Source organism: Prunus mume, linkage group LG6 (genome assembly GCF_029339155.1).
Source record: "Prunus mume cultivar Tortuosa linkage group LG6, ASM2933915v1, whole genome shotgun sequence".
Lineage (NCBI taxonomy): Eukaryota > Viridiplantae > Streptophyta > Magnoliopsida > Rosales > Rosaceae > Prunus > Prunus mume.
Genome location: NC_142703.1, coordinates 14,820,280 through 14,841,517, shown reverse-complemented (window position 1 = coordinate 14,841,517; position 21,238 = coordinate 14,820,280). Strand labels below are relative to the sequence as shown.

Sequence of the window (21,238 nt, the reverse complement as noted above, 5' to 3'; positions counted from 1 at the left end):
TGTTGATTATATTGGTTCTTCTCATGAACTTTTTTTTAATAGTCTCGTAACATGCACATCAAAGTAAAATGATATTACTTAATATATGGATAATATCGAGACAATTTATTTCTCTAATAGACCCCTACAACATTTTATTCACATAAATCAGCTAGACCAGCTTTTAATTTTGTGCGTATTTGGCCTTGTAATCACTCCAAAGCTGATCAACATCCTTCCCCAGCAAATCAACAAAATACTTAGCACTATAACCGCTCCTCAATTTCTTATTGAGTTCTGCCACAAACCCACTTCTCCGACCATTCAAATAGTCCAAAAACCTAGCAGTAACATCATAGCCCTGGTCCCACCTATTCCCTTGCCCTGGCTGAACCCAGTGGCTTGGCACAAACCCTGCCTTCAGCCTCACGTAATCAGCAATTCCTTCAATCAAACCCCCAGGAGCTTGACCATTCCCATTCCACTGCCACACGTGCGTTGACTCATGATAAAGCACACCGCTGATCTCTCTCTTCACATCGCCTGAGTAACCAGCTATGTAGCCAGCGCTGACGTGGATTTCATTGTTGCTAGCATATGCAACCCCGGTTATGTTATCAATTATCAAAGTGACCTTTTGTACACTCTTTCTATCAGCGGCTGTGTTTTGCTGGAACACCCTCCAGATGAAACCGGTGGCGGAGATTAGGGTTTGCCTGCTGTACTTGGCTCCGATGTCGGTGTTGAAGCGGACCCCTCCCGGGCTTGCTCCGGCCTTGTTGGTGACTACGTAGTCGACTGCATGGGTACCATGAAGGGCGGTTGCTAGTGTTAGGAGGAAGGAAAGGAAGAAAATATGAGCCATATTTTGTGAGATTAAGTTAAGCTTTGGTCTTTGCTTCTGGGTTTTGTGCAAAATGTGCTATTGCTCTATGGTTTATATAGAGAGAGAGTAAATGTACCACTATTTTTTCCCCCTTGGTTGCGTTGCGTTGCGTGTAGCAAATAATAAAGATCAAGTTAATTTTTTGTTTCTCTCATCTGTTTTTAAATTCCCTCTTCTCCTATTCTGAACCACTCAAACTTTCTTTATTCCCTTCTTCCCAGTCCACATGGTCCATGTTAGTTTATATTATTTATTATGCCTAGCTAATCATCATTTGTTGTTAATTGGTTTAGTTAGGACGTTTGTCACTTTGCATTTGAATTACCTAATGCAAAAAAACAAACAGAAAAACCAATAAAAAGCAGACAAAAACGAAAACAAAGATTCAGGGTCAGCACAATTTATTTATCTAATGGACTAAGATTACAACATTTTATTCACTTAAATCAGCCCTTAATTAGGTGTGCAGGCCTCTAATTTCTGGCTAGTATCGGTCACCTTTCAACGTTTTGCATACCTGAGCTTGTACTCAGTCCAAAGCTGACCAACATTCTTCCCCAGCAGCTGAACAAAATAATCATCGCTATAACCAAGCCTCATCTTCTTGTTCAATTCTGTCACAAACCCATTTCTCGAACTCTCCAAATACTCCAAAAACCTAGCAGTGACATCATAGCCCTGGTCCCACCTATCCCCAACTCCCGGCTGGGCCCACTGACTAGGCATAAACCCTGACTTCATCCTCACGTAATCTGCAATTCCTTCAACCAAACCCCTCGGGGCCTGTCCATTCCCGTCCCATTGCCATACATGTGTTGACTGATGGTAAATCACACCGTTCATTTCGTTTCTCTGTCCCTCCACATCCGCTGCTAGGTAGCTTAGAATGTACCCAGCACTTACGTGGATCTCGTTGTTGCTTGTATTTGTATAAGCCTCTCCCTTCATGTCTTCAATGGTCAAGGTGATATTGTGCACGCTCTTTCTATCCTCGGGAGTGCTTTGCTGGAACAAATCCCATATGAACTCGGTGGCGGAGATTAATGTTTGCATGCAGTAGTTGACTCCAATTTCTTGTTCGAAACGGTCCTGGTTATGGATTCCCGCGGTGACGTCGTTGACAAAGTATTCCATGTCATAGGCGCCATGGACGAGGCCAGCTGCTAGTGTTATGAAGCAAAGGACATAAATACTGCGAACCATTGTTTTTTAAAGCAAAATGATTTTTTGGCTTTTGGGTTCTGTGGAATGTACTACTTTGCTCTTAGTTTATATAGGAGCCTAACTATAATGCTATGGAACAAACTTTCATTCATGAGATTTGAACTTAACCCGAAAAGTGGGAAATTTCTCGGTGATAGTGCGATTTTTGTTGTTTAAAGTTCACATATAAAATACAATTTTTACTTGTAATTTCAATTCTTTGTTACCCATAATATTAAAGGGACCAACTATTTTCCTGACTTTTGATAATCCATCAATTTAGTAGGTGGAAAAACACGATTGCTCGACTGCAATGTTTCTGTTGCAGCTTGATCATTCATACTGCGCCCTGCAAGTTATACGCCTGATTGCAGAGTCACATTTCTTTTGTGGTCATGTTCAGCTCTTAAAACCTTAATTACCCAAAACCCTTGTTAGAATATAAAATAAAATAATTATCAGTTTGTTTTGGGCATGTGTTGATCAACAAACTTTATCCTTGAGATTTAATTTCGAATTCCTGAAATAAGTTGAGCTCCATGTGTTCATGTCAAGAGTTACAACTTGACATTGATCAAATAAACCAGAGAGAAGCCGTTAGCCCTAGATGTGCCTCTTTTTTTTGGAGGAATGAATGTGATCATCTTAAATATTGGAGGAATGGCCGACCTACTTTCATATCATAAAGATTCCTAATCATCATCATCATCTCATTCTCAGCCGAGTCTTTTTTTTTTTTTTTTTTTAAACAAAAAAAATTTCTTTCAATGGCATGAATTTAAAGAGAGAGTCTTTATGACGTGACCCATGAAATAAAATCTCCCAAGTAAGGACACTTTGTTTGTTCCCTACATTTGCACATGGTATGTTATGTACGGTAAACTTCGATACAATCAACTTTTTAAAATTGAGCATGCATACATGCAACTATTCATTTTTATAGCAAACCCTCACCTCACCTACTCTTCAATGCTTTTCTAAGTGAAAAATAGGTTTCCAAGTAAAAAAGAAAAGGCTTAGTTATTGCTTCAACCCATAGAACGGAATTTGGTCTCACTTTACTATTGAAACTAAAATTTTCTCACTTAACTTCTAGAATCTCTAAAAATTACAACAAGTTTCACTTTACCACTTTCGTATATTTTCATCCACAAAACCCTTAAGTATGCTGACATGGCATGACATGGAATTTTAGTAATTTTAACTATTAAAAGCCTTTAAAATCCAAATTAAATACATAATAATAATTTTTAAATTTTTTAGGGTTAACAAACCCCCTCCATGGCAGAGAAATTGCCCACTTGAGCCTCCTTCAATTTCAATAAAAATACCCACTTGAATCTGGTGGATTTTCTTCGATTTTTCTTGGTCAGGCTTTAATATGTGGGGCAGCTATCATTGACCTTGACTTGGACTCGGTTTTTTTTTCTGCCGACTTGACCCAGCTGGTTATTGATAATTTTGATAACTTGATGGTCATATGTAGCATCTCTTTCCCTCGTTCCCACCATCTAGGTCGCAAAATTCCTTAGTCTATTTTAATTATTTTATTATGCCTGGTCATAATTCGATTTTTTTTTTCCGCAGAACATGTATATACAAAACAAACATAAGCCAATGGGGTCTAGCATAGTAAAAAATAGCTTAAATTTGCAGACTATTAAGGTCTTATGTTCCAACTTTCATGACAACTTGATTATGTGTGTGAGAAACCTCCACTCCTCCCATGTAATTTAGACTATCGTTTGTACCCAAAAAACAAACAAACAAATAGAAAACCCTCCATGAACAAAAGATTTAAAACGCACCACACATAAAGCTTTTTTTAAAGTATATTCTAGTCCAAATTCCAGGTTCATGATATATTACATCTACATCTGCTGATGGAGAGTGATCTAGGAATTAAACATCAAATATATATATATATATATATATATATGTACCCCTTCAGTTGAGGGATCCCTCAAATAGTGTTATTTGAGGGATGGGGCGCTCAACCGTTGGATCTCTTTTAATGAGCTTGTGTGGCTGTGATTCTTTTAAATGTTTTAACCCGTTTGAAAACTCCTGACCCATCACAAACTCCACTTACGCTTGGGAATGACGTACGCTGGGAAACCAAACGTCTTTCTTCTTCCTCCAACGCTTGGAGACCTTTCACGCAGACCAAACGACGTGAAGAAGAAGACTCCCCATCGTCAGTTGAAGAAGAAGACCCACCATCGTCAATTGAAGAAGAAGACCCACCATCGTCAATTGAAGAAGAAGACCCACCATCGTCTGCGACAGAGGTATGTTATCATTGGTTCTGATTCTTTCAATATCTGAGCCATGGTTCTTCGATTTGGATTTCTGGGATGAGTTCTGATATGGTTTTAATGGGTTTGAAGATCACTCCTCCAGATTTGTAATGGTTTTTTAAAATTTTGGAATATCATGTGTATGACATCTGAATTGAGTTCTAATGGGCATGAAGAGAAAAAAAAATACAGGGACAATTTCATATTCTGATATTAAATAATGCATGGGCTGTATGCCTCATAGAATTATTTAGTTTTGTGTTCCTTAAGATGTGAAATTTGGTTTACAGAGAATTGGAAGCCAAAACTGTCAGCCTTCACTTACATAATATATTTGCGGTAGAGTAGGTTTTCCAACCTCTACATTTAGCACTAAGCCTTTGCTGCTTCACATTAACTATCAATTTACAGTAGTTTTCACTTCTTGCACTCTTCATGTGTGTGCGCGCGTGTTTATGTTCCATCCCTCCCTAGAACAGTTCAGCTGAGTAAGCGGGTGTATGGCATGCAGGGTAAAAGTCTAAAAAGTTTTATTTGATTATCTGGACTTACATACTCCTATTACGATTGGCTTATAATGTCTAAAAAGTTATGTGTGATCCTTTTACTTTAATGTTCAGTTGACCGTTGTTATAGTGCTTGAGACCATATTCATTGTTTTCCATGATGTTGTTGTCTTGGCTGTAATTTTTGGTTTTGTGAAATTTCAATGCTAGGTGCTAGTAGTCCAAGGAAAGGGTGGACAGTATCGAGGGACGGGAGTGTGGAAGCTCCCTACTGGAGTTGTTGATGAGGTGTGTGCATTTCCTACAAGCATTGGTTTTTATTCTCTCAGAGCTTTAGAGTGTAGTCTAGTCTAAACCATATATTGAACTTTATCGCCTCCAGGGAGAAGATATCTTTGTAGCTGCTGTTAGAGAAGTCCAAGAAGAAACAGGAGTAAGTAGTTACCAACTTACCATGCAATTACGCGTTTGTTAATTTGAGTTGGTGTAAATATTAGCTAATCAATGCAATTTTCACTTACATAATATATGTGCAGTAGAGTAGGTTTTTCTGTCTTTTTTTTTCTTTTCTTAATCTAGTCTTTTGGATTAAGGGAAAAAAAGAAGACAAGAAAACAGAATTTCATACATATAATATATTTTTTATCTACTCTTAATTGATATTTGAGAAGAAAAAACAGAATGTCATATATATATATATATATGTGTGTGTCCATGTTTTGTGATTAAAGAGTATCTGTGCATGTTCTATGGTTAAACAGATTTTCTCACCTGCTGTTCAACCATGGAAGCTAATAATGGCATATTACTTCCCATGGAAACTGATCCAGAAACAAATCCTTCTGTATCAATTTTCTATCCTCAAGTAATTGGTGAGTTCACTCCCTTCCAAGGTCAACAATTTGAAACATTAGAAGAAGTGTATGACTTTTACAATCAGTATGCAAGGGAAGCTGGGTTTAGCGTTCGATCCTACTCTAGTAAGAAGAGTAAAGATGGAGAGGTCATACGGAAGGAGTACGTTTGCAATAAAGAGGGAAGTTGGTCAACTGAAACAAGTGGTGTTGTAAAAAGGCGTCGTGGAGTAGGCAGAGAGTCTTGTAAGGCGCGACTAGTAGTTGTTAAATCAAAATATGGCGGATATGTAGTCACCATATTTGAAGAGGCTCATAGTCATCCAATGACAACCCCGCGAAGACGCCACTTATTAAAGTCTCATCGTCGAATTTCTGGTGTTAATCAACTTGTAGCACAACAACTAATATCCGTAAATGTATCCACACACCAACAATATGACATTCTAGCAACACAAGCAGGAGGCATTGAAAATGTTGGTTTTACTCAACAAGATATGTACAACTCCAATAGAGATAGACGTATGAAGATCAAGGGTCATGATGGAGAAATGTTGTTTGATCATTTCATGAATGAGCAAGAAAAAAATCCAGGGTTCATATTCAAGGTTGAGACCAATATTGAACACAAGATTACTCGATGTTTTTGGGCTGATGCAATCTCTAGGCAATCGTACAAGTTTTATGGTGATGCAGTTATCTTCGACACCACCTACAACACCAATCGATATTGTATGATCTTTGCACCAATTATGGGAGTAAACAACCATGGTCAGACAATTATTTTTTCTGGGGCATTCTTAAGTGACGAGACTGCAGACTCCTTCATTTGGTTGTTTAGAGAATTTTTGAGGGCTATGCCAGGTGATGCTCCGAAAATTATTATTACTGATCAGGATCCTGCAATGACAAAAGCCATTTCAGAAGCTCTTCCAAACACATTTCACAGGTATTGTAGCTGGCATATTTTGAATAAATTCTCTGACAAGCCCGAGTGTATTCTTCACTATCAACAATTTAGAGAATGCGTTTGGGATTCTGAGAGTAGAGATGAGTTTGACTTGAGATGGAAGAGTATTGTTGAGAACAGCGGGTTAAATGAAGATACATGGTTGCAATCAATATTTAATATTCGGTCTAAATGGGTTCCAGCTTATGTGAACCACATTTTCTCATGTGGAATGTCTAGTAGTCAGCGAGCAGAAAGTGGGCATGCATTTTTCAAGAGGTATGTATCAAAACACAATTCCTTGGTGGACTTTATGGTTCAATTTAATAGAGGACTTTTACACCAACGACACTTGCAATTGATGGCAGATCACACTGATATCAATGAGAAGGCAAAAACTAAGTGCCCCATAATGATGGATAGACAAATGGCTACTATATACACACGTACTTACTTCTATAAATTTCAAGATCAGTTGTGGGAGAGTTATTGCAACAATGTTGAGCTTACAGAAGAGAATGCCACTCACTGCACATATAAAGTTGTACATATGGATGGCAAAAAGAAAAAAAGAAACCGGCTGATTGTTTATGACAAATATGCAGATTTTGCATCATGTAGCTGTCATATGTTTGAGAGTTTGGGAATCCCATGCAGCCATACTTTGGCATATTTGCACAAAATACGTCAGCTTCATGAATTGCCAGATCAATATATTTTGAAGAGATGGACTAGATCTGCTAGATCTGATCTTGTGGTAGACAATGATGGTGTTGAGATATTTGTTGACAACTCCTTAATAGGAAAGCGCAGTGCTTTATTCCAACGATATTCACATGTGATTGATAAAGTCATCTTAAGTGATGAGGCTAGTCAGATCTTCTGTGAGGCATTGGATTCATTGATTGAGAGGATTAAACCATTGCTTAATGGTGCCGAAGAAGTACTACCTTCTGCAAGAAGAAGTATTGATTTTGAAACTAGTTTAAATGAACCAGATCCTGTTAAAGCAAAAGGAAGCGGGAAAAGACTTAAGGGCAGAAAGGAGTTGGCGAGAGAAAAATACAAAGGTCGGCGTTGTAATGGGTGTGGAAAATATGGACAAACACACGACAAAAGGAACTGTCCTATGCTTCAAAAATCGTAAGAATGCAAACTTATTTGTATTTTTCCTTTCTTATTATTATGTATTAACCTCATGTGTAACTTTATGATGTTATCTTTGACCATGATAGATCTTCAATTGTTGACAAAGATGCTTTTAATGGCATTGATAATAGTTCTTCGTCACAGGTAATTATAGTGATTCACAGAACTTATATTATTTTGTTGATGAAATGAATAATAGATCTTCGTCACATATAAATTTTTATTTCTTCTCCATTTACTTTGTCTTGTCAGGATGATGAGTTTCTTGGAAGGAGCTAGGACATGGCTAGTAAGGCGTCTGCAACAACACAAGATGTGTGTGTTCTTTTTGGGTCAAACTCGGATATTGTTCCTTCCACTACAAGGAAGTATTTAGGTTTTTTTTTTTTTCATCATGTACATGTAAAACGAGACTCAATTTTTAAGTGTCAATAAATTGTTCGTAATTATCTGTTCAAATGTTTCTAGACTGCTGTGAAGAGGTTCCTGAAGAAGGACATTAGACTTAGCACAAACTGGAAAAAATGAAAATTTGGAGGCATTATAGGTTGCTGCAACCTGCTCACTAAAATCGGAAGCAAGTTAAGTTTTACAATGTGTATATTATAAGATGGCTAACTTCCTTTCACGGCCACACCTCCTTCGTGCAAAAACAAGAAAAGCACAACGGCCAAAAGGAATATTCAATTCAATAGAGAAAAAACAAAAAGAATGGAAAGCAGTACCTATAACTGTTTATCAATGAGAAATTATGCAATGTGAATGGTACGATCATTTTGGAAAATATTAATTAAAAATAAAACTGAATGATAAAAACCGTCATATATCAAATGGAACAAGCTTTGAGATAAAGAGGTTGGCCTTGTGTTCAAATAGCCTTTTCACATAGAATTGCTTGAGAGCAGGTGGTCCTTAAATTGATAATTAACTTCAATAAATTGTACAAGTTGGCCCCAAGAACTATCATCTAAGCATAAAAGTTTATATCCAACCCAAAAAGTACTACAAACATGATCACTTGGATGAGAAGTTCCATGACAGCAAAACAAACACCATCAAAGATGTTAAATCCAAAGTACAGCAGATGGTCCAACTTCGAGACTGACATAAACGAACAAGATTACTCCATTAAAAACCTGCAATGCAAGAAAAAAAACGAAAAAGAAAAAATGAGACTACAAGAATTTACCAGAATTTCTGCTCCTAATTGATTTCAAGGAAAAAAACCAGCATTTGATTCGTCTATGCTCCTAAGAACATTATAATTATAGGAATATTTCATCTGTTTCTATTGATTAAATGAGTGTATAGTATCTCTATTGTACACAGCTTGTTAGAGAACTAGAATAAACAAACTCTGTGGAGTGCAGAAAAGTGTAGGATCAGATTTTGATCAAATCAAGAATTACCCATTAAAACTTATATCAAGAATTCATCATTAGAACCCAAATCAAGAATTTACCATTAGAACACAAATTAAAAATTGCCAACTTATATCAAGAATTCATCAATGGAACCCAAATCAAGAACTACCCATTAGAACCTATATCCAGAATTAATCATTATAATCGAAATAAAGAGTTGCCCATTAGAACTCAAATAAAAACTTATCACAGAATCAAGAATTTACCATTAGAACACAAATTAAAAATTGCCAATTTATATCAAGAATTCATCAATGGAACCCAAATCAAGAACTACTCATTAGAACATATATCCAGAATTAATCATTATAACCGAAATAAAGAATTGCCCATTAGAACTCAAATAAAAACTTATCACAGAATCCCCAAATCAATAACCCATCTCAACCTTGACCAGAAATTGTTAAAATTAAAAACCCATTGCAGAACCCCAATTCGAAAATCACAACCCAGATTTAGAACGAAACATAAACACCGCTATGGATACACCTACCTGATTGGCATAGAATTCTTGCAAGCTCAACTCGCGATGGCAGCTCTTCCTTCGTCTTGGAAGGGAGGGCTCTTCGTCTTCTTCGAGCACTCCACAAACTCAGCCATCGCTTGTTTTATTTTTCCAGTAGGGAGCTTCCACACTCCCGTCCCTCGATACTGTCCACCCTTTCCTTGGATTACTAGCACCTAGCATTGAAATTTCACAAAGCCAAAAATTACAGCCAAGACAACAACATCATGGAAAACAATGAATATGGTCTCAAGCACTATAACAACGGTCAACTGAACATTAAAGTAAAAGGATCACACATAACTTTTTAGACATTATAAGCCAATCGTAGTAGGAGTATGTAAGTCCAGATAATCAAATAAAACTTTTTAGACTTTTACCCTGCATGCCATACACCCGCTTACTCAGCTGAACTGTTCTAGGGAGGGATGGAACATAAACACGCGCGCACACACATGAAGAGTGCAAGAAGTGAAAACTACTGTAAATTGATAGTTAATGTGAAGCAGCAAAGGCTTAGTGCTAAATGTAGAGGTTGGAAAACCTACTCTACAGCAAATATATTATGTAAGTGAAGGCTGACAGTTTTGGCTTCCAATTCTCTGTAAACCAAATTTCACATCTTAAGGAACACAAAACTAAATAATTCTATGAGGCATACAGCCCATGCATTATTTAATATCAGAATATGAAATTGTCCCTGTATTTTTTTTTCTCTTCATGCCCATTAGAACTCAATTCAGATGTCATACACATGATATTCCAAAATTTTAAAAAACCATTACAAATCTGGAGGAGTGATCTTCAAACCCATTAAAACCATATCAGAACTCATCCCAGAAATCCAAATCGAAGAACCATGGCTCAGATATTGAAAGAATCAGAACCAATGATAACATACCTCTGTCGCAGACGATGGTGGGTCTTCTTCTTCAATTGACGATGGTGGGTCTTCTTCTTCAATTGACGATGGTGGGTCTTCTTCTTCAACTGACGATGGGGAGTCTTCTTCTTCACGTCGTTTGGTCTGCGTGAAAGGTCTCCAAGCGTTGGAGGAAGAAGAAAGACGTTTGGTTTCCCAGCGTACGTCATTCCCAAGCGTAAGTGGAGTTTGTGATGGGTCAGGAGTTTTCAAACGGGTTAAAACATTTAAAAGAATCACAGCCACACAAGCTCATTAAAAGATATTCTAGATCCAACGGTTGAGTGCCCCATCCTCAAATAACACTATTTGAGGATCCTCAACTGATCGAGGGGACATATATATATATATATATATGTGCAAGTCAGCAATATGAAAATAATGTGATAAAATAAAAGTACACGTTATTTTAGCATTAATAAAAAAAAAACAGCTGTCTAAATAATGAAAACTTTTCCAACATTAATGCATCAACAATATAATTTTACTCTCACAAATATGCAAACAACTAGTCTTTGGCTTACTCGTAGTTGTATTTGGCTTACATGCCCAAAAGACTATTATTCTACTAATTATATGGACTGTTTTTTTTTATAATCTAATTTATTTTAACATGGTTAATTAGTTTGCAAATTTAGCTTTGTAGTCGGTCCACAGTTGATCAACTGTCTTCCCAAGCAGGTCCTGAAAGAAGTTGTCACTGTAGCCATCTCTCATCTTCTTGTTCAGTTCAGCCACAAACCCTTGTTGAAGATCATTGCAATAGTCCAGGAACCTTGCAGTCACTGAATAACCTTCATCCCACCTTTGACCTTCACCCGACTTTACCCATCCATTGGGCACATAATCCGCCTTCAACCTCACAAAGTCTGCAATCCCTTCTATCAATCCAACAGGAGCTTGACCCTGTCCATTCCACTGCCATGTATGTGTCATCTCATGGTAAAGTACCCCATTGAAATCTGTTTTGATATCACCCTGTATGCCCTGGACACAAGGTATCAAATATTATACGACAATAACAATGAGGTTAAAAAATATAGAAATATTAATATCGGTTTAAATATCAACAATCGCCAACGGTCCCAATGAAAAAAGACCTTGACTTGTAGATGAGTGGTCATAAGTTCAACCACTCATGGAGTCATGGCACTTTGTCAATGTGTGTAAGAAAACCCCTTCCTTTTTCCTAACTTTGGCAAATAAATAAATAAGTAAAATAGGGTAATTTTCACTTTATTACCCTGAAGTTTATCGAGTTTCAACCTTTAGTACATGAAATTTTTTTCGTCTCAATCGCATAAAGAAAGTTGATCTTCGTATCACTTTCATTCCTACCATTAGTCTTTCCGTTAACAAGTATGTTAATTGCTAATGTGGAAGTAGATGAGCCTACAAATAATAAAATAAAATAAAGTATTAAAAAAACTTATAAACCTTTTAAAAAATAATAAGAAATTTAAGTAAATAATAAAATAGTATTAAATAAATAAATTATAAAGCCTAAAAATACTCCAAACTCAATATTCAGACATGCTAAAAGATACCTACTGTAGCATAACTTTGATAAATTTTGGAAAACCCAGAAACAAATTAACATAATTAACAAACTAAACAAATTAACTCAGATAATAAAAATAAACTGGCGGAATGGGAGAAGGCAGGGCCAAGGATCCTCAAGTCACAGGTGGGAATTGCAGGGAATGATAGCATTCTTGCTGCACTCGACGAGATCTGATCTGCTGAAGATCTGGAGATCTAAGCTAACATACTCAATGCCTCAGATGCCTGCAAAGCAGCGTTGGAGAAAAGATGGCTTCGCAGCTCCACCAAGCCACCTTAGACGACCTTCTCATCTCGAGCTACCATACCTCAACGGGACTCTGTCGATTGGGAGGATCTTAGGCTACTTCTTGATCGGATTGAAAAACACAACCGTAATTGAAGAAGACGACGATACTGACGGCGCCGTTAGATCGCCGAAGTTGATGCTCGTCGGAAAATTAATCGACTAGTTTCTCTCCGAGATCGCTTCCGACGCGAAGGAGAGAGTGATGGGGAGTGCTAGGCTATGGGGAAGAAGATGATTGTTGTTTATTTACTTTTTAAAAGTTTAATTATTTAATCATGTTTTCTGATTTATTTATTTAATTAATAATATTGTTGGCCATGTAGCGCAATGTGAGTGGGTCTATGTGGTATATGTATTGCCTTAACAGATTTGTTGATGGAAAGACTGACGGTAATTAAGTATGAAAATTGTACGAAAATTAACTTTTCGTATGTGATTGAGACGAAAAAATTTTCATGTACTAAAGGCTAGAACTCAGTAAACTTCAAAGTAATGAAATGAAAATTACCCAATAAAATATCAACAAGGAAAAAAAGTCACCATGAACTCATAATTCACTCCTCTCGCTGCTGATTCATTAAATTGACAAAAATGAGTGCATGATGAGTTTATTTTATGGAGTGTAAATAATTATTAAAAAAAAAAATTTGAATCGAAAGTAATACCATAAATATATGAAAAACATTAACAAAAATTTACCTCAATGTATTTAGCCCCGACATGAATCTCATCGTTGCTGGAAAATGCAATGCCATCGATGTCTTCCACAAACAAGCTCACGCGTTGCACGTCCTTTCTATCTGCCGGTGTAGTTTCCGCGAAGAGGTTCCAAATGAAATCTGTGGCGGTTCCCATTGTTTGCTGCGTGTAGTCCAACCCCAGCTCATTTGTAAAGCGGATACCGCCGGGGGTGTTCAGGGCCCGGTTTTCGACGACATATTCGACAGCATGGGCAACATGCAAGGAAGCTAGGGCAAGGATGAAAAAAGAGAGAAAGGGAGCAGCCATTGTGTTTGTAATAACAATGAGTGAGTTTGGAGCTAGTTTAGGTTTTGTATACAGAAAATTGTCATTGGCAGGTTTATATAGAACTCTATTTACAATCACTGCTTTGACTTTTCAATTTTTTGCCGTCCTCTCAGATTTTAGGAAGTCTCTCCACGACATCCTCGTCATACTAAAGCATTGAAACAAGTTTTCTTCTTGTTCTAGAAACGGTTCCTCACTAATAAATTCTTATTAATTGTACAAAATTTCTGGTCCATATGCATATTCATATATATATGAATGTTTTTCTTAAGGTCCAGCTTTCGTTTGGGCTAACCATATTTTACGCCATTAAAATTTGGGGTCATCATCAAATTGGGTCACGAGATTTTAATTTTATCAATTTAAATGTTGTCATTGACTCTATGAACAGGTTTATATAGAACATTATCTCCAAATCGCTGCTTGATTCTATGGGACTTTCCTCTCAATTTAGAAAAGTCTCTCCACTGTATCTTCATCATACTAAATCAAGTCTTCCTCTTTCTGTTTTTTTTTTTTTTTAAACACACAATATATTACTTTAATCTTTTAAAAAAAACAAAGATGAAAGAGAGGAAAAAAAGAAACAGAGAAACAGAGAAAGAGAAAGGTGAGAGAAAAAAAGAGATAAGTAATGGAGAAAGAAAGTGATGGGGAGGGAGAAAAGAGAAGAACAATGAGAGAGAGAAGAAGAAGAAGAAAGAAAAGAAGAAAGGGTGAAGATGGATGGGGATGGAGTGGCGGGGAAGAAAGAAACAGTGAGGAAGAAGAAGGAAAATAATAAAGAGAGAGTGTGTAAAAAAAGAGCGGGGGAAATATTAAATAAAAGGAAGGAAAGAAATAGAAAAGGAAAAAGAGAGGGGATACTATTTGTTACGGTATGACACCAAACGAGATGAGAAATATGGAATCAGTGTCGTGTCAAACAGAAAAGGTATCATACCGTTTACTATGCAACACCAAACAAGATTGGCACGGTTTGGTTCGGTATCGATTTTCTGGTTTTGATGCCCAGTGCTAGCATTAGGAAAAGAAAAAAGGCATATCGTTGGAATTTTTGGATCAATTGAGGAAGTTTGAAGCAAATATGAATTATGTCAAGATTTATATTTACTTTTAAGACTTAATATCACAAAACGTCCCTAAGATTTACGAAACTATTATATTGCATCTTTTTTTTTTCTTTTTTCTTTTTTGTCATTCGTGGTCCTCAAGGTTAGTATGTGTGCTCACAAATAGTCCCTCCATCGTGCTCATCAAAAACTCTGTTAATTTGCTGATGTTGCATATATATAATTTTTTTTAATTATTTAAAATTTAAAATTCATAAATAAAATTTTGGTTTTATCATTTAAGATTTTGGCTTTTCATTTCTAAATTTAAAAGACTCCGTTAGTTTGCTCATGTGGCATATGTGTGGAGCTCACATCTCCAATAATATAGTGTCATGTGTATTTAAAATACGATATATATATATATATATATATATATATATTAATAGAGCAATGCTACACATACCACATTTTTATCCCACATTTCTATACCACATGATGTGGCATGTCCATATTATATGTCACATCAATAAAATCAATGAAGTGTATTTTAATTAAGAAAATTAGAAAAACAAATACTATAATAAATCATAAAAGAAAAGAAAATATTGTTTAGGCCTAAAAATCCAGGGTTGGGCCCAAATAAATTCTCGGCCCAATGCAATGCCTTATTAAGAAAAGACCTGATTTGGAGCACGCGAAAGTTCGTCATTCACGCTCGCACGAGTCATGATTCATGTGTCATACCAAATAAATATGCAATCTATCCCGCTAAGAGTTGAAATAAGCACTGGCTTTATGAGCCCAAGCTAATTATCCCGTCAAGCGTCATATCCCTCTTCAAAGCAACAAAATTCAAGCACGCTAATCGAGATACAATGCCAAGCGAAAAATCATTATTATTACACCTAGCCATGCTACAAGCTGAAGTGAGCCCAAGCCAAGCAAAATGTCCGGGGCTTGCTTGAGTGGGTTGTGATATGGATGGTAACGAGCTTTCATGAGACCTATTAATGAGCCGAGAAATAGAAGTTTTGGGCTGCTTGAGAGCCCCAAAACTCAAGCTCATTTCTTGAGCCCAAATATGTTTGTAAGCATAAAGAAAGAAAAAAAACCCAATACTCTAGAAGAGATGACCCAATACCTTAGGAAAAGCCCATCCCAGTACCTAATAAAATATCTAGAGTTGTGTTGAACCATTGCCAAAGCTTCACAGCAGTCAACATAAAGCTATCGCAAAACCAAAGGGAATTCGTACGTGTAGGAGGATTACACATTAGGCAAAAGCTCTATCCATTCTCCTTTCTCTGCGAGCGCTAATGGGGAAACTAAGAAGAAAAGCAGGTGCCGCCTCATCCCTATGGGAAGGTCCAGCCTCACAAAAACCTTGGAACCCCAAAGAGTCTGTGACCCATCTGCTCTGGCTAAAGAAATTTCACCAAAAAGAAGTGAATGGAAAGAAGCAAAGGAAAAGTGGAAATGGAGGATTGACATAATTAGGGTTTTAAGTGCCTATAAAATGGAGCTTCCTCTACCCAGCAAAAATCATCATCCAGAGTGCGACCAAGCTTTGTCAAGCAATTGAAAATTCACTCAAACAACACCACATTCAGAGAGCAAACTTTATCTTTCACCCCTGAAACCTCTACAATTTCGAGCCCCATTCCTTCATATCCTCCCATTTTCTCCTCTGGCAAGCTATTCCAGAGCTTGACAGAACTTTCGTCAAGCTGCTGGACACTACTCAACACATCCATCATGCCCTCATCTCTCTCCCTCTTCAACAAACCCTCTTAGAATCCATTCCCCTTTGTCTTAAAACCCCTGTTTCTCATAGGAATTCACAATCTTCTCTCTTTTTATGCTAAACTCATGATGGTTTTGCTCTCATGCCACAAACTTTTCATGCAAAGTTAAGAATCTATCTGTAAGCAGTTGTTTTTGTTGGTGAAGATAACCAGGATGCTTCCTAAGGCTTCACTACCCCTTTCGAAACATTCTTAGGGCCTGATTCTTGAACTCAGGCACATGGGGTAATTTCACTTGTTTCTCTTTTTAATAGTCCAAGCCCATTCGTCAGGCTGCTAGAATAAAAAGACTCCTACAAATATTAAATTATTTTAATTGATGTGGCTGTCCACCTCAGTTGCCACATAATATGGTATTGAGATGTGGTATAAAAATATGGTCTTTTTAATAATTTAAAATTCATAAAATGTTGGTTTTTTCATTTTTAAATTTTATGAATTTTAAATTGTTTTTTTAAAAAAACTCTATTAGTTTGTTGATTTGGCATACATGTGGAGCTCATATCTCCAATAATATAGTCTTATGTGTATTTAAAATACAATATAGATTTTTAAATAATTTAAAAATCATAAAAATTAAAATAAATAAAAAATTATGAGGTTTTATGAATTTTAAATCAAAAAATCAAAAATTTTCACAGGGACCATTTGTGAGCATACATATTAACCTTGAAGATCACGAATGACACAAAAAACCTCATAGACGTTTTGTGATATATATATATATGTCACGTCAACAAACTGATAAAGTTTTTGACGGAATCTGATGGCAGAGACCATTTGTGAGCACGCATACTAACTTTAAGGACCACGAATAACACAAAAAAATAATAATGATGCAATATGATAGTTTCGTAAACTTTAGGGACGTTTTGTTATATTAAGCCTTAAAATAAATATAAATCTTGACAGAATCCATATTTGCTTCAAACTTCCTCAATCGATCCAAAAATTCCAACGATATGCCTTTCTTATTTACTAAAAGTTAATTTTTCTTGGTAATTATGGAGAGGCTTTAATATGTTGGGCAGCTATCATTGACCTTGACCTGGACTCGGTTTTTTTTTCTTCTACCGATTTAACCCAGCTGGTTATTAATAATTTTGATAACTTGGTCAATTTTAATTATACAAATTTATAAATAAACCCAATACTAGACATGTATTTATAAAAAAACCCAAGCACTATTTAAACATAGAAACACACCCAAAATTAACCTCAAAGTCAACTTTTTGGGTGTATTTATAAATGGGTTTTGAGTGTGTGTAATGATGGGTTTTGGGTGTGTTTATATGTTTAAATAGTGCTTGGGTTTTTTTATAATTTCAACCCCCATTTTGGGTATTTTAGTGAAACTCCCTTTTAATTATTTTATTATGCTTAGTCATAATTCGATTTTTTGCGCGGAACATGTATTCATATATAAAACAAACATAAGTCAACGGGTCTAGCACAATGGAAAATAGCCTTAATTTGCAGACTATAGAGGTTTATGTGTGTGAGAAACCCCCATCTCTCTCCTGCAATTTAAATTAGGGAGTTTCACTAAAACACCCAAAATGGAGGTTGAAATTATAAAAAAACCCAACACCCAAAACACTTTATAAACACACCCAAAACCAATCATTACACACACTCAAAACCCATTTATAAACACACCCAAAAAGTTGATTTTGGAGTTGATTTTGGGTGTTTTTCTATGTTTAAATAGTGCTTGTACTAAAAAAAAAAAACAAACAAACAGAAAAACCTCTAGGAACAAAAGATTTAAAACCCACCACACCACATAAAGCTTTTTCCAGGTTCATGATATTACATCTACATCTGCTGATGGAGAGTTATCGAGGAATTAAACATCAAACATATATGCATCAACAATATAATTTACTCTCACAAATATGCAAACAACTACTCTTTGGCTTACTCGTAGTTGTATTTGTAGACTATTATTCTTAATTGTTTGGACTTTGTTTTTATCTAATTTATTTTAGTCCAACTGTGGATACAAAACCCACATCTTATTTGTTCGTATTAGAACTAGACTTTCATAACATTAATAACTATAGTGCACATGCTTAATTAGTTTGCATATTTAGTTTTGTAGTCGGTCCACAGTTGATCAACTGTCTTCCCAAGCAGCTCCTGAAAGAAGCTGTCACTGTAGCCATCTCTCATCTTCTTGTTCAGTTGAGCCACAAACCCTTGTTGTTGATGAAGACCATTGCAATAGTCCAGGAACCTTGCAGTCACTGAAGAACCTTGTTTCCAACTTAGACCTTCACCCGGTTTTGCCCACTTATGGGGCACATAATTTGCCTTCAACCTCACAAAGTCTGCAATCCCTTCTATCAATCCATTTGGAGCTTGATGATTTGCATGACTCTGCCATATATGTGTCATCTCATGGTAAAGTACCCCATTGAACTCTGTTTTTATGTCACCCATTATGCTCTGGATACAAGGTATCAAATATGCAACAATATGAGTTTAAAAAATAAGGAAATATTGAAATTGGTTAAATATCAACAAAACATGAAGCTATCATGTAGATTTTTTATTCACGTGTGCTCTAAAAAAGTCATCATGAACTTCTCATAGTTCATTGAGATCTCACTGTTCATTAACTAAATTGACAATAAAAATGAGTGCGCGATGATTTTTATAGAGTGTAAATATTAACTCTAAGAAAAATTGAAGCGAAAGTAATACCATAAATATATGAAAGATATCACCAAAAGTTTACCTCAATGTATTTAGCCCCAACATGAATCTCATTGTTGATGACATGCGCAATGCCAGGGATGTTATCCACAAACAAGCTTACGTTTTTCACGTTCTTTCTATCTGCCGGTGTAGTTTCATTGAAGAGGTTCCAAATGAAATTTGTGGCGGTTCCCATTTTTTGCTGGGTGTAATTCACACCCAGCTCATTTTTGAAGCGCATACCGCCGGTGGTGTTCAGAGCCCGGTTAACTACGGCGTAGTGGACAGCATGAGCCCCATGCAAGGATGCTAGGGCAAGGAGAGAGGCTAGCATGAAAGAAAAGAGAAAACGAGCAGCAGCCATACCGATAGTGTCAGTGTGTGTTTGTAATAATACTGATCAGTGAGTTTAGAGCTAGTTTAGGTTTTGCATACGGCTCTAGAGCCTCTATGTGCAGATTTATATAGAACTCTATCTCAAATTACTGCTTGACTTTTCTATATTTTTTTTCTTTCTAATCTCTTTGTTTTCTTCGATTCTTATCCACACCTCCATTATCTGTATTTGATGTTCATGTATGCAATAAGGTGACTCCTAATAGCAAGTTGCATGCATCATGCATGGTCCATGCCGTCGAATTATATGGCCGTTGAAGTTGGTCCACTGCTCTGGACTAGACCATAAACCTTAAAGTACCAAAGTATGCATTATAAGCATGTTTGTATGGACTGCTTTTAAGTAGTTATATGTATCTGTCAGGAAGCTTACTATTAAAAGGTCATTAAGAAATCATCATTATCTTTCATCTAGATTGGATCAAAATAATTTACCCAAAGTAAGCCTCATCAAATGCTTTGTAGCCCATGAACCTTTTAGACATAGCCCACTTGTGAATCATCTGATCCGACATGGGCCTACCTACTAATCAGGTTATGGGCCTAAACCCCACAAAACCCTAACTCTATTTTTAGTTTTCGCCGTCTCTATCTGCTTTCCCTTTTACATATATGCCCTGGTGGAAGGAAGCCGAACCAGATAAAGCTTTTGTTGACTATAATAACGATTCATTGATGCACTTCTTACCAAATAAGGTCGAAGGGTGGTTCACTTCACCTTGTTAGAACTCAAGATCACACATTGGAAAAATAGTATATCAGAGGGCACCCTTTCCCTTACAAGTCAATTTTTATGGGCGTGTTCTACTTATGGGTTCTTAACACAACCAACCTTATCTCTCCAATGGCCAAAGAATTCAAGGTGACTCTGATACTTACTACAACAAGAACAAAACACAAACATGATACAAAATATATATCGAGTTATTTCGACTTCAAAACAGTAATAAGTTATATGTATGGTGATTTATCTACTTCATCCCAAATATTTCATACTCAATTTCGTGTCATGTAAATATTCCATATTGCTTTATTTTGTATTAGCAACGCAGACAAGATACGACACGGCACGAGATCATGTCAAAAATCTCATCATAAACATGTGTTAAGTGTCTGAATTTTCTACCTTAGCATGAAGTGAACCATTCATATACACCAAACCAATAAAAAGAGAATTAAAAATGTATAACTAATATTACATTGGTGTTTGACTGGGAAAAAAAAACGCTGTTGATGCGTCTCAAAAGACTCGGATCGGAACTAAACCAATTTACAAATATGAATGAACATAAAATGTATATTTCTATTTTGTGGCCTTAAAGCAGTCATTTCCACTGGCCAAAAAACAACAGAAATTGAAAATAAAATAAAATCTGTAGTGTTTGTGTTAGAGATATGAGGAACCAAGGCTGTGACAACGTCTAATGCCACCTCTTATGCAAAGTTTTCCTCAGCCTCTCAGCTTGGCTCCTTCAAGAAAATCTCCCATTTTTGTGTGTTTTAAGCAGAAATAATAGCCTCCATGTCCATCAGTGGCCACTTCCCCTGCGGCTTGGCCCAGAGTAAGCTTGTGCTATAATTGAACTCTTGATGGACTCAAAAGTGGAGCCTCCAAGAGGTCTTGAAGCCTCAACTTGTACAGAGTATGAGAGCAAGAGGAAGAAGATGATCATGGAAATGGCATTGAAAGCCAAAACAATAGTAGAAGAATGAGATTTCAT

The 21,238-nt window shown here is 36.4% G+C and overlaps 6 protein-coding genes and 1 long non-coding RNA gene across 7 annotated transcripts; 2 read left to right on the top strand and 5 right to left on the bottom strand.

Annotated features, from left to right (window-relative positions):
- Positions 1 to 52: 52 nt before the first annotated feature.
- Positions 53 to 1,087, bottom strand: LOC103335226 (uncharacterized). Its single transcript, XM_008238237.2, has one exon. The coding sequence runs from the start codon at positions 842 to 844 to the stop codon at positions 164 to 166; it is 681 nt and encodes a 226-aa protein (XP_008236459.2). The 5' UTR covers positions 845 to 1,087; the 3' UTR covers positions 53 to 163.
- A 152-nt stretch (positions 1,088 to 1,239) lies between these two features.
- On the bottom strand, positions 1,240 to 2,123 carry LOC103335229 (uncharacterized). Its single transcript, XM_008238239.2, has one exon. The coding sequence runs from the start codon at positions 2,066 to 2,068 to the stop codon at positions 1,367 to 1,369; it is 702 nt and encodes a 233-aa protein (XP_008236461.2). The 5' UTR covers positions 2,069 to 2,123; the 3' UTR covers positions 1,240 to 1,366.
- A 1,828-nt stretch (positions 2,124 to 3,951) lies between these two features.
- LOC148916216 (uncharacterized) lies at positions 3,952 to 5,413 on the top strand. The gene is made up of 4 exons (XM_089055079.1): positions 3,952 to 3,958; positions 4,088 to 4,359; positions 5,085 to 5,162; positions 5,257 to 5,413. Exons 1-4 carry the CDS (start codon positions 3,952 to 3,954, stop codon positions 5,347 to 5,349), a joined length of 450 nt encoding a protein of 149 aa, XP_088911205.1. The 3' UTR covers positions 5,350 to 5,413.
- Positions 5,414 to 5,620: 207 nt separating this feature from the next.
- Positions 5,621 to 8,251, top strand: LOC103334590 (protein FAR1-RELATED SEQUENCE 5-like). Its single transcript, XM_089054855.1, has 3 exons — positions 5,621 to 7,820; positions 7,913 to 7,970; positions 8,079 to 8,251. Exons 1-3 carry the CDS (start codon positions 5,659 to 5,661, stop codon positions 8,103 to 8,105), a joined length of 2,247 nt encoding a protein of 748 aa, XP_088910981.1. The 5' UTR covers positions 5,621 to 5,658; the 3' UTR covers positions 8,106 to 8,251.
- A 401-nt stretch (positions 8,252 to 8,652) lies between these two features.
- On the bottom strand, positions 8,653 to 10,913 carry LOC107880720 (uncharacterized). Its single transcript, XR_016128047.1, has 3 exons — positions 10,657 to 10,913; positions 9,744 to 9,931; positions 8,653 to 8,962 (listed from the first exon to the last, which is right to left on the bottom strand). It is a non-coding gene; the product is annotated as an uncharacterized LOC107880720 (long non-coding RNA).
- Positions 10,914 to 11,115: 202 nt separating this feature from the next.
- LOC103335161 (uncharacterized) lies at positions 11,116 to 13,590 on the bottom strand. Its single transcript, XM_008238166.3, has 2 exons — positions 13,229 to 13,590; positions 11,116 to 11,664 (listed from the first exon to the last, which is right to left on the bottom strand). Exons 1-2 carry the CDS (start codon positions 13,535 to 13,537, stop codon positions 11,299 to 11,301), a joined length of 675 nt encoding a protein of 224 aa, XP_008236388.1. The 5' UTR covers positions 13,538 to 13,590; the 3' UTR covers positions 11,116 to 11,298.
- Positions 13,591 to 18,184: 4,594 nt separating this feature from the next.
- On the bottom strand, positions 18,185 to 19,614 carry LOC103335162 (uncharacterized). The gene is made up of 2 exons (XM_008238167.3): positions 19,162 to 19,614; positions 18,185 to 18,869 (listed from the first exon to the last, which is right to left on the bottom strand). Exons 1-2 carry the CDS (start codon positions 19,483 to 19,485, stop codon positions 18,498 to 18,500), a joined length of 696 nt encoding a protein of 231 aa, XP_008236389.3. The 5' UTR covers positions 19,486 to 19,614; the 3' UTR covers positions 18,185 to 18,497.
- Between the last annotated feature and the right edge of the window lie 1,624 nt (positions 19,615 to 21,238).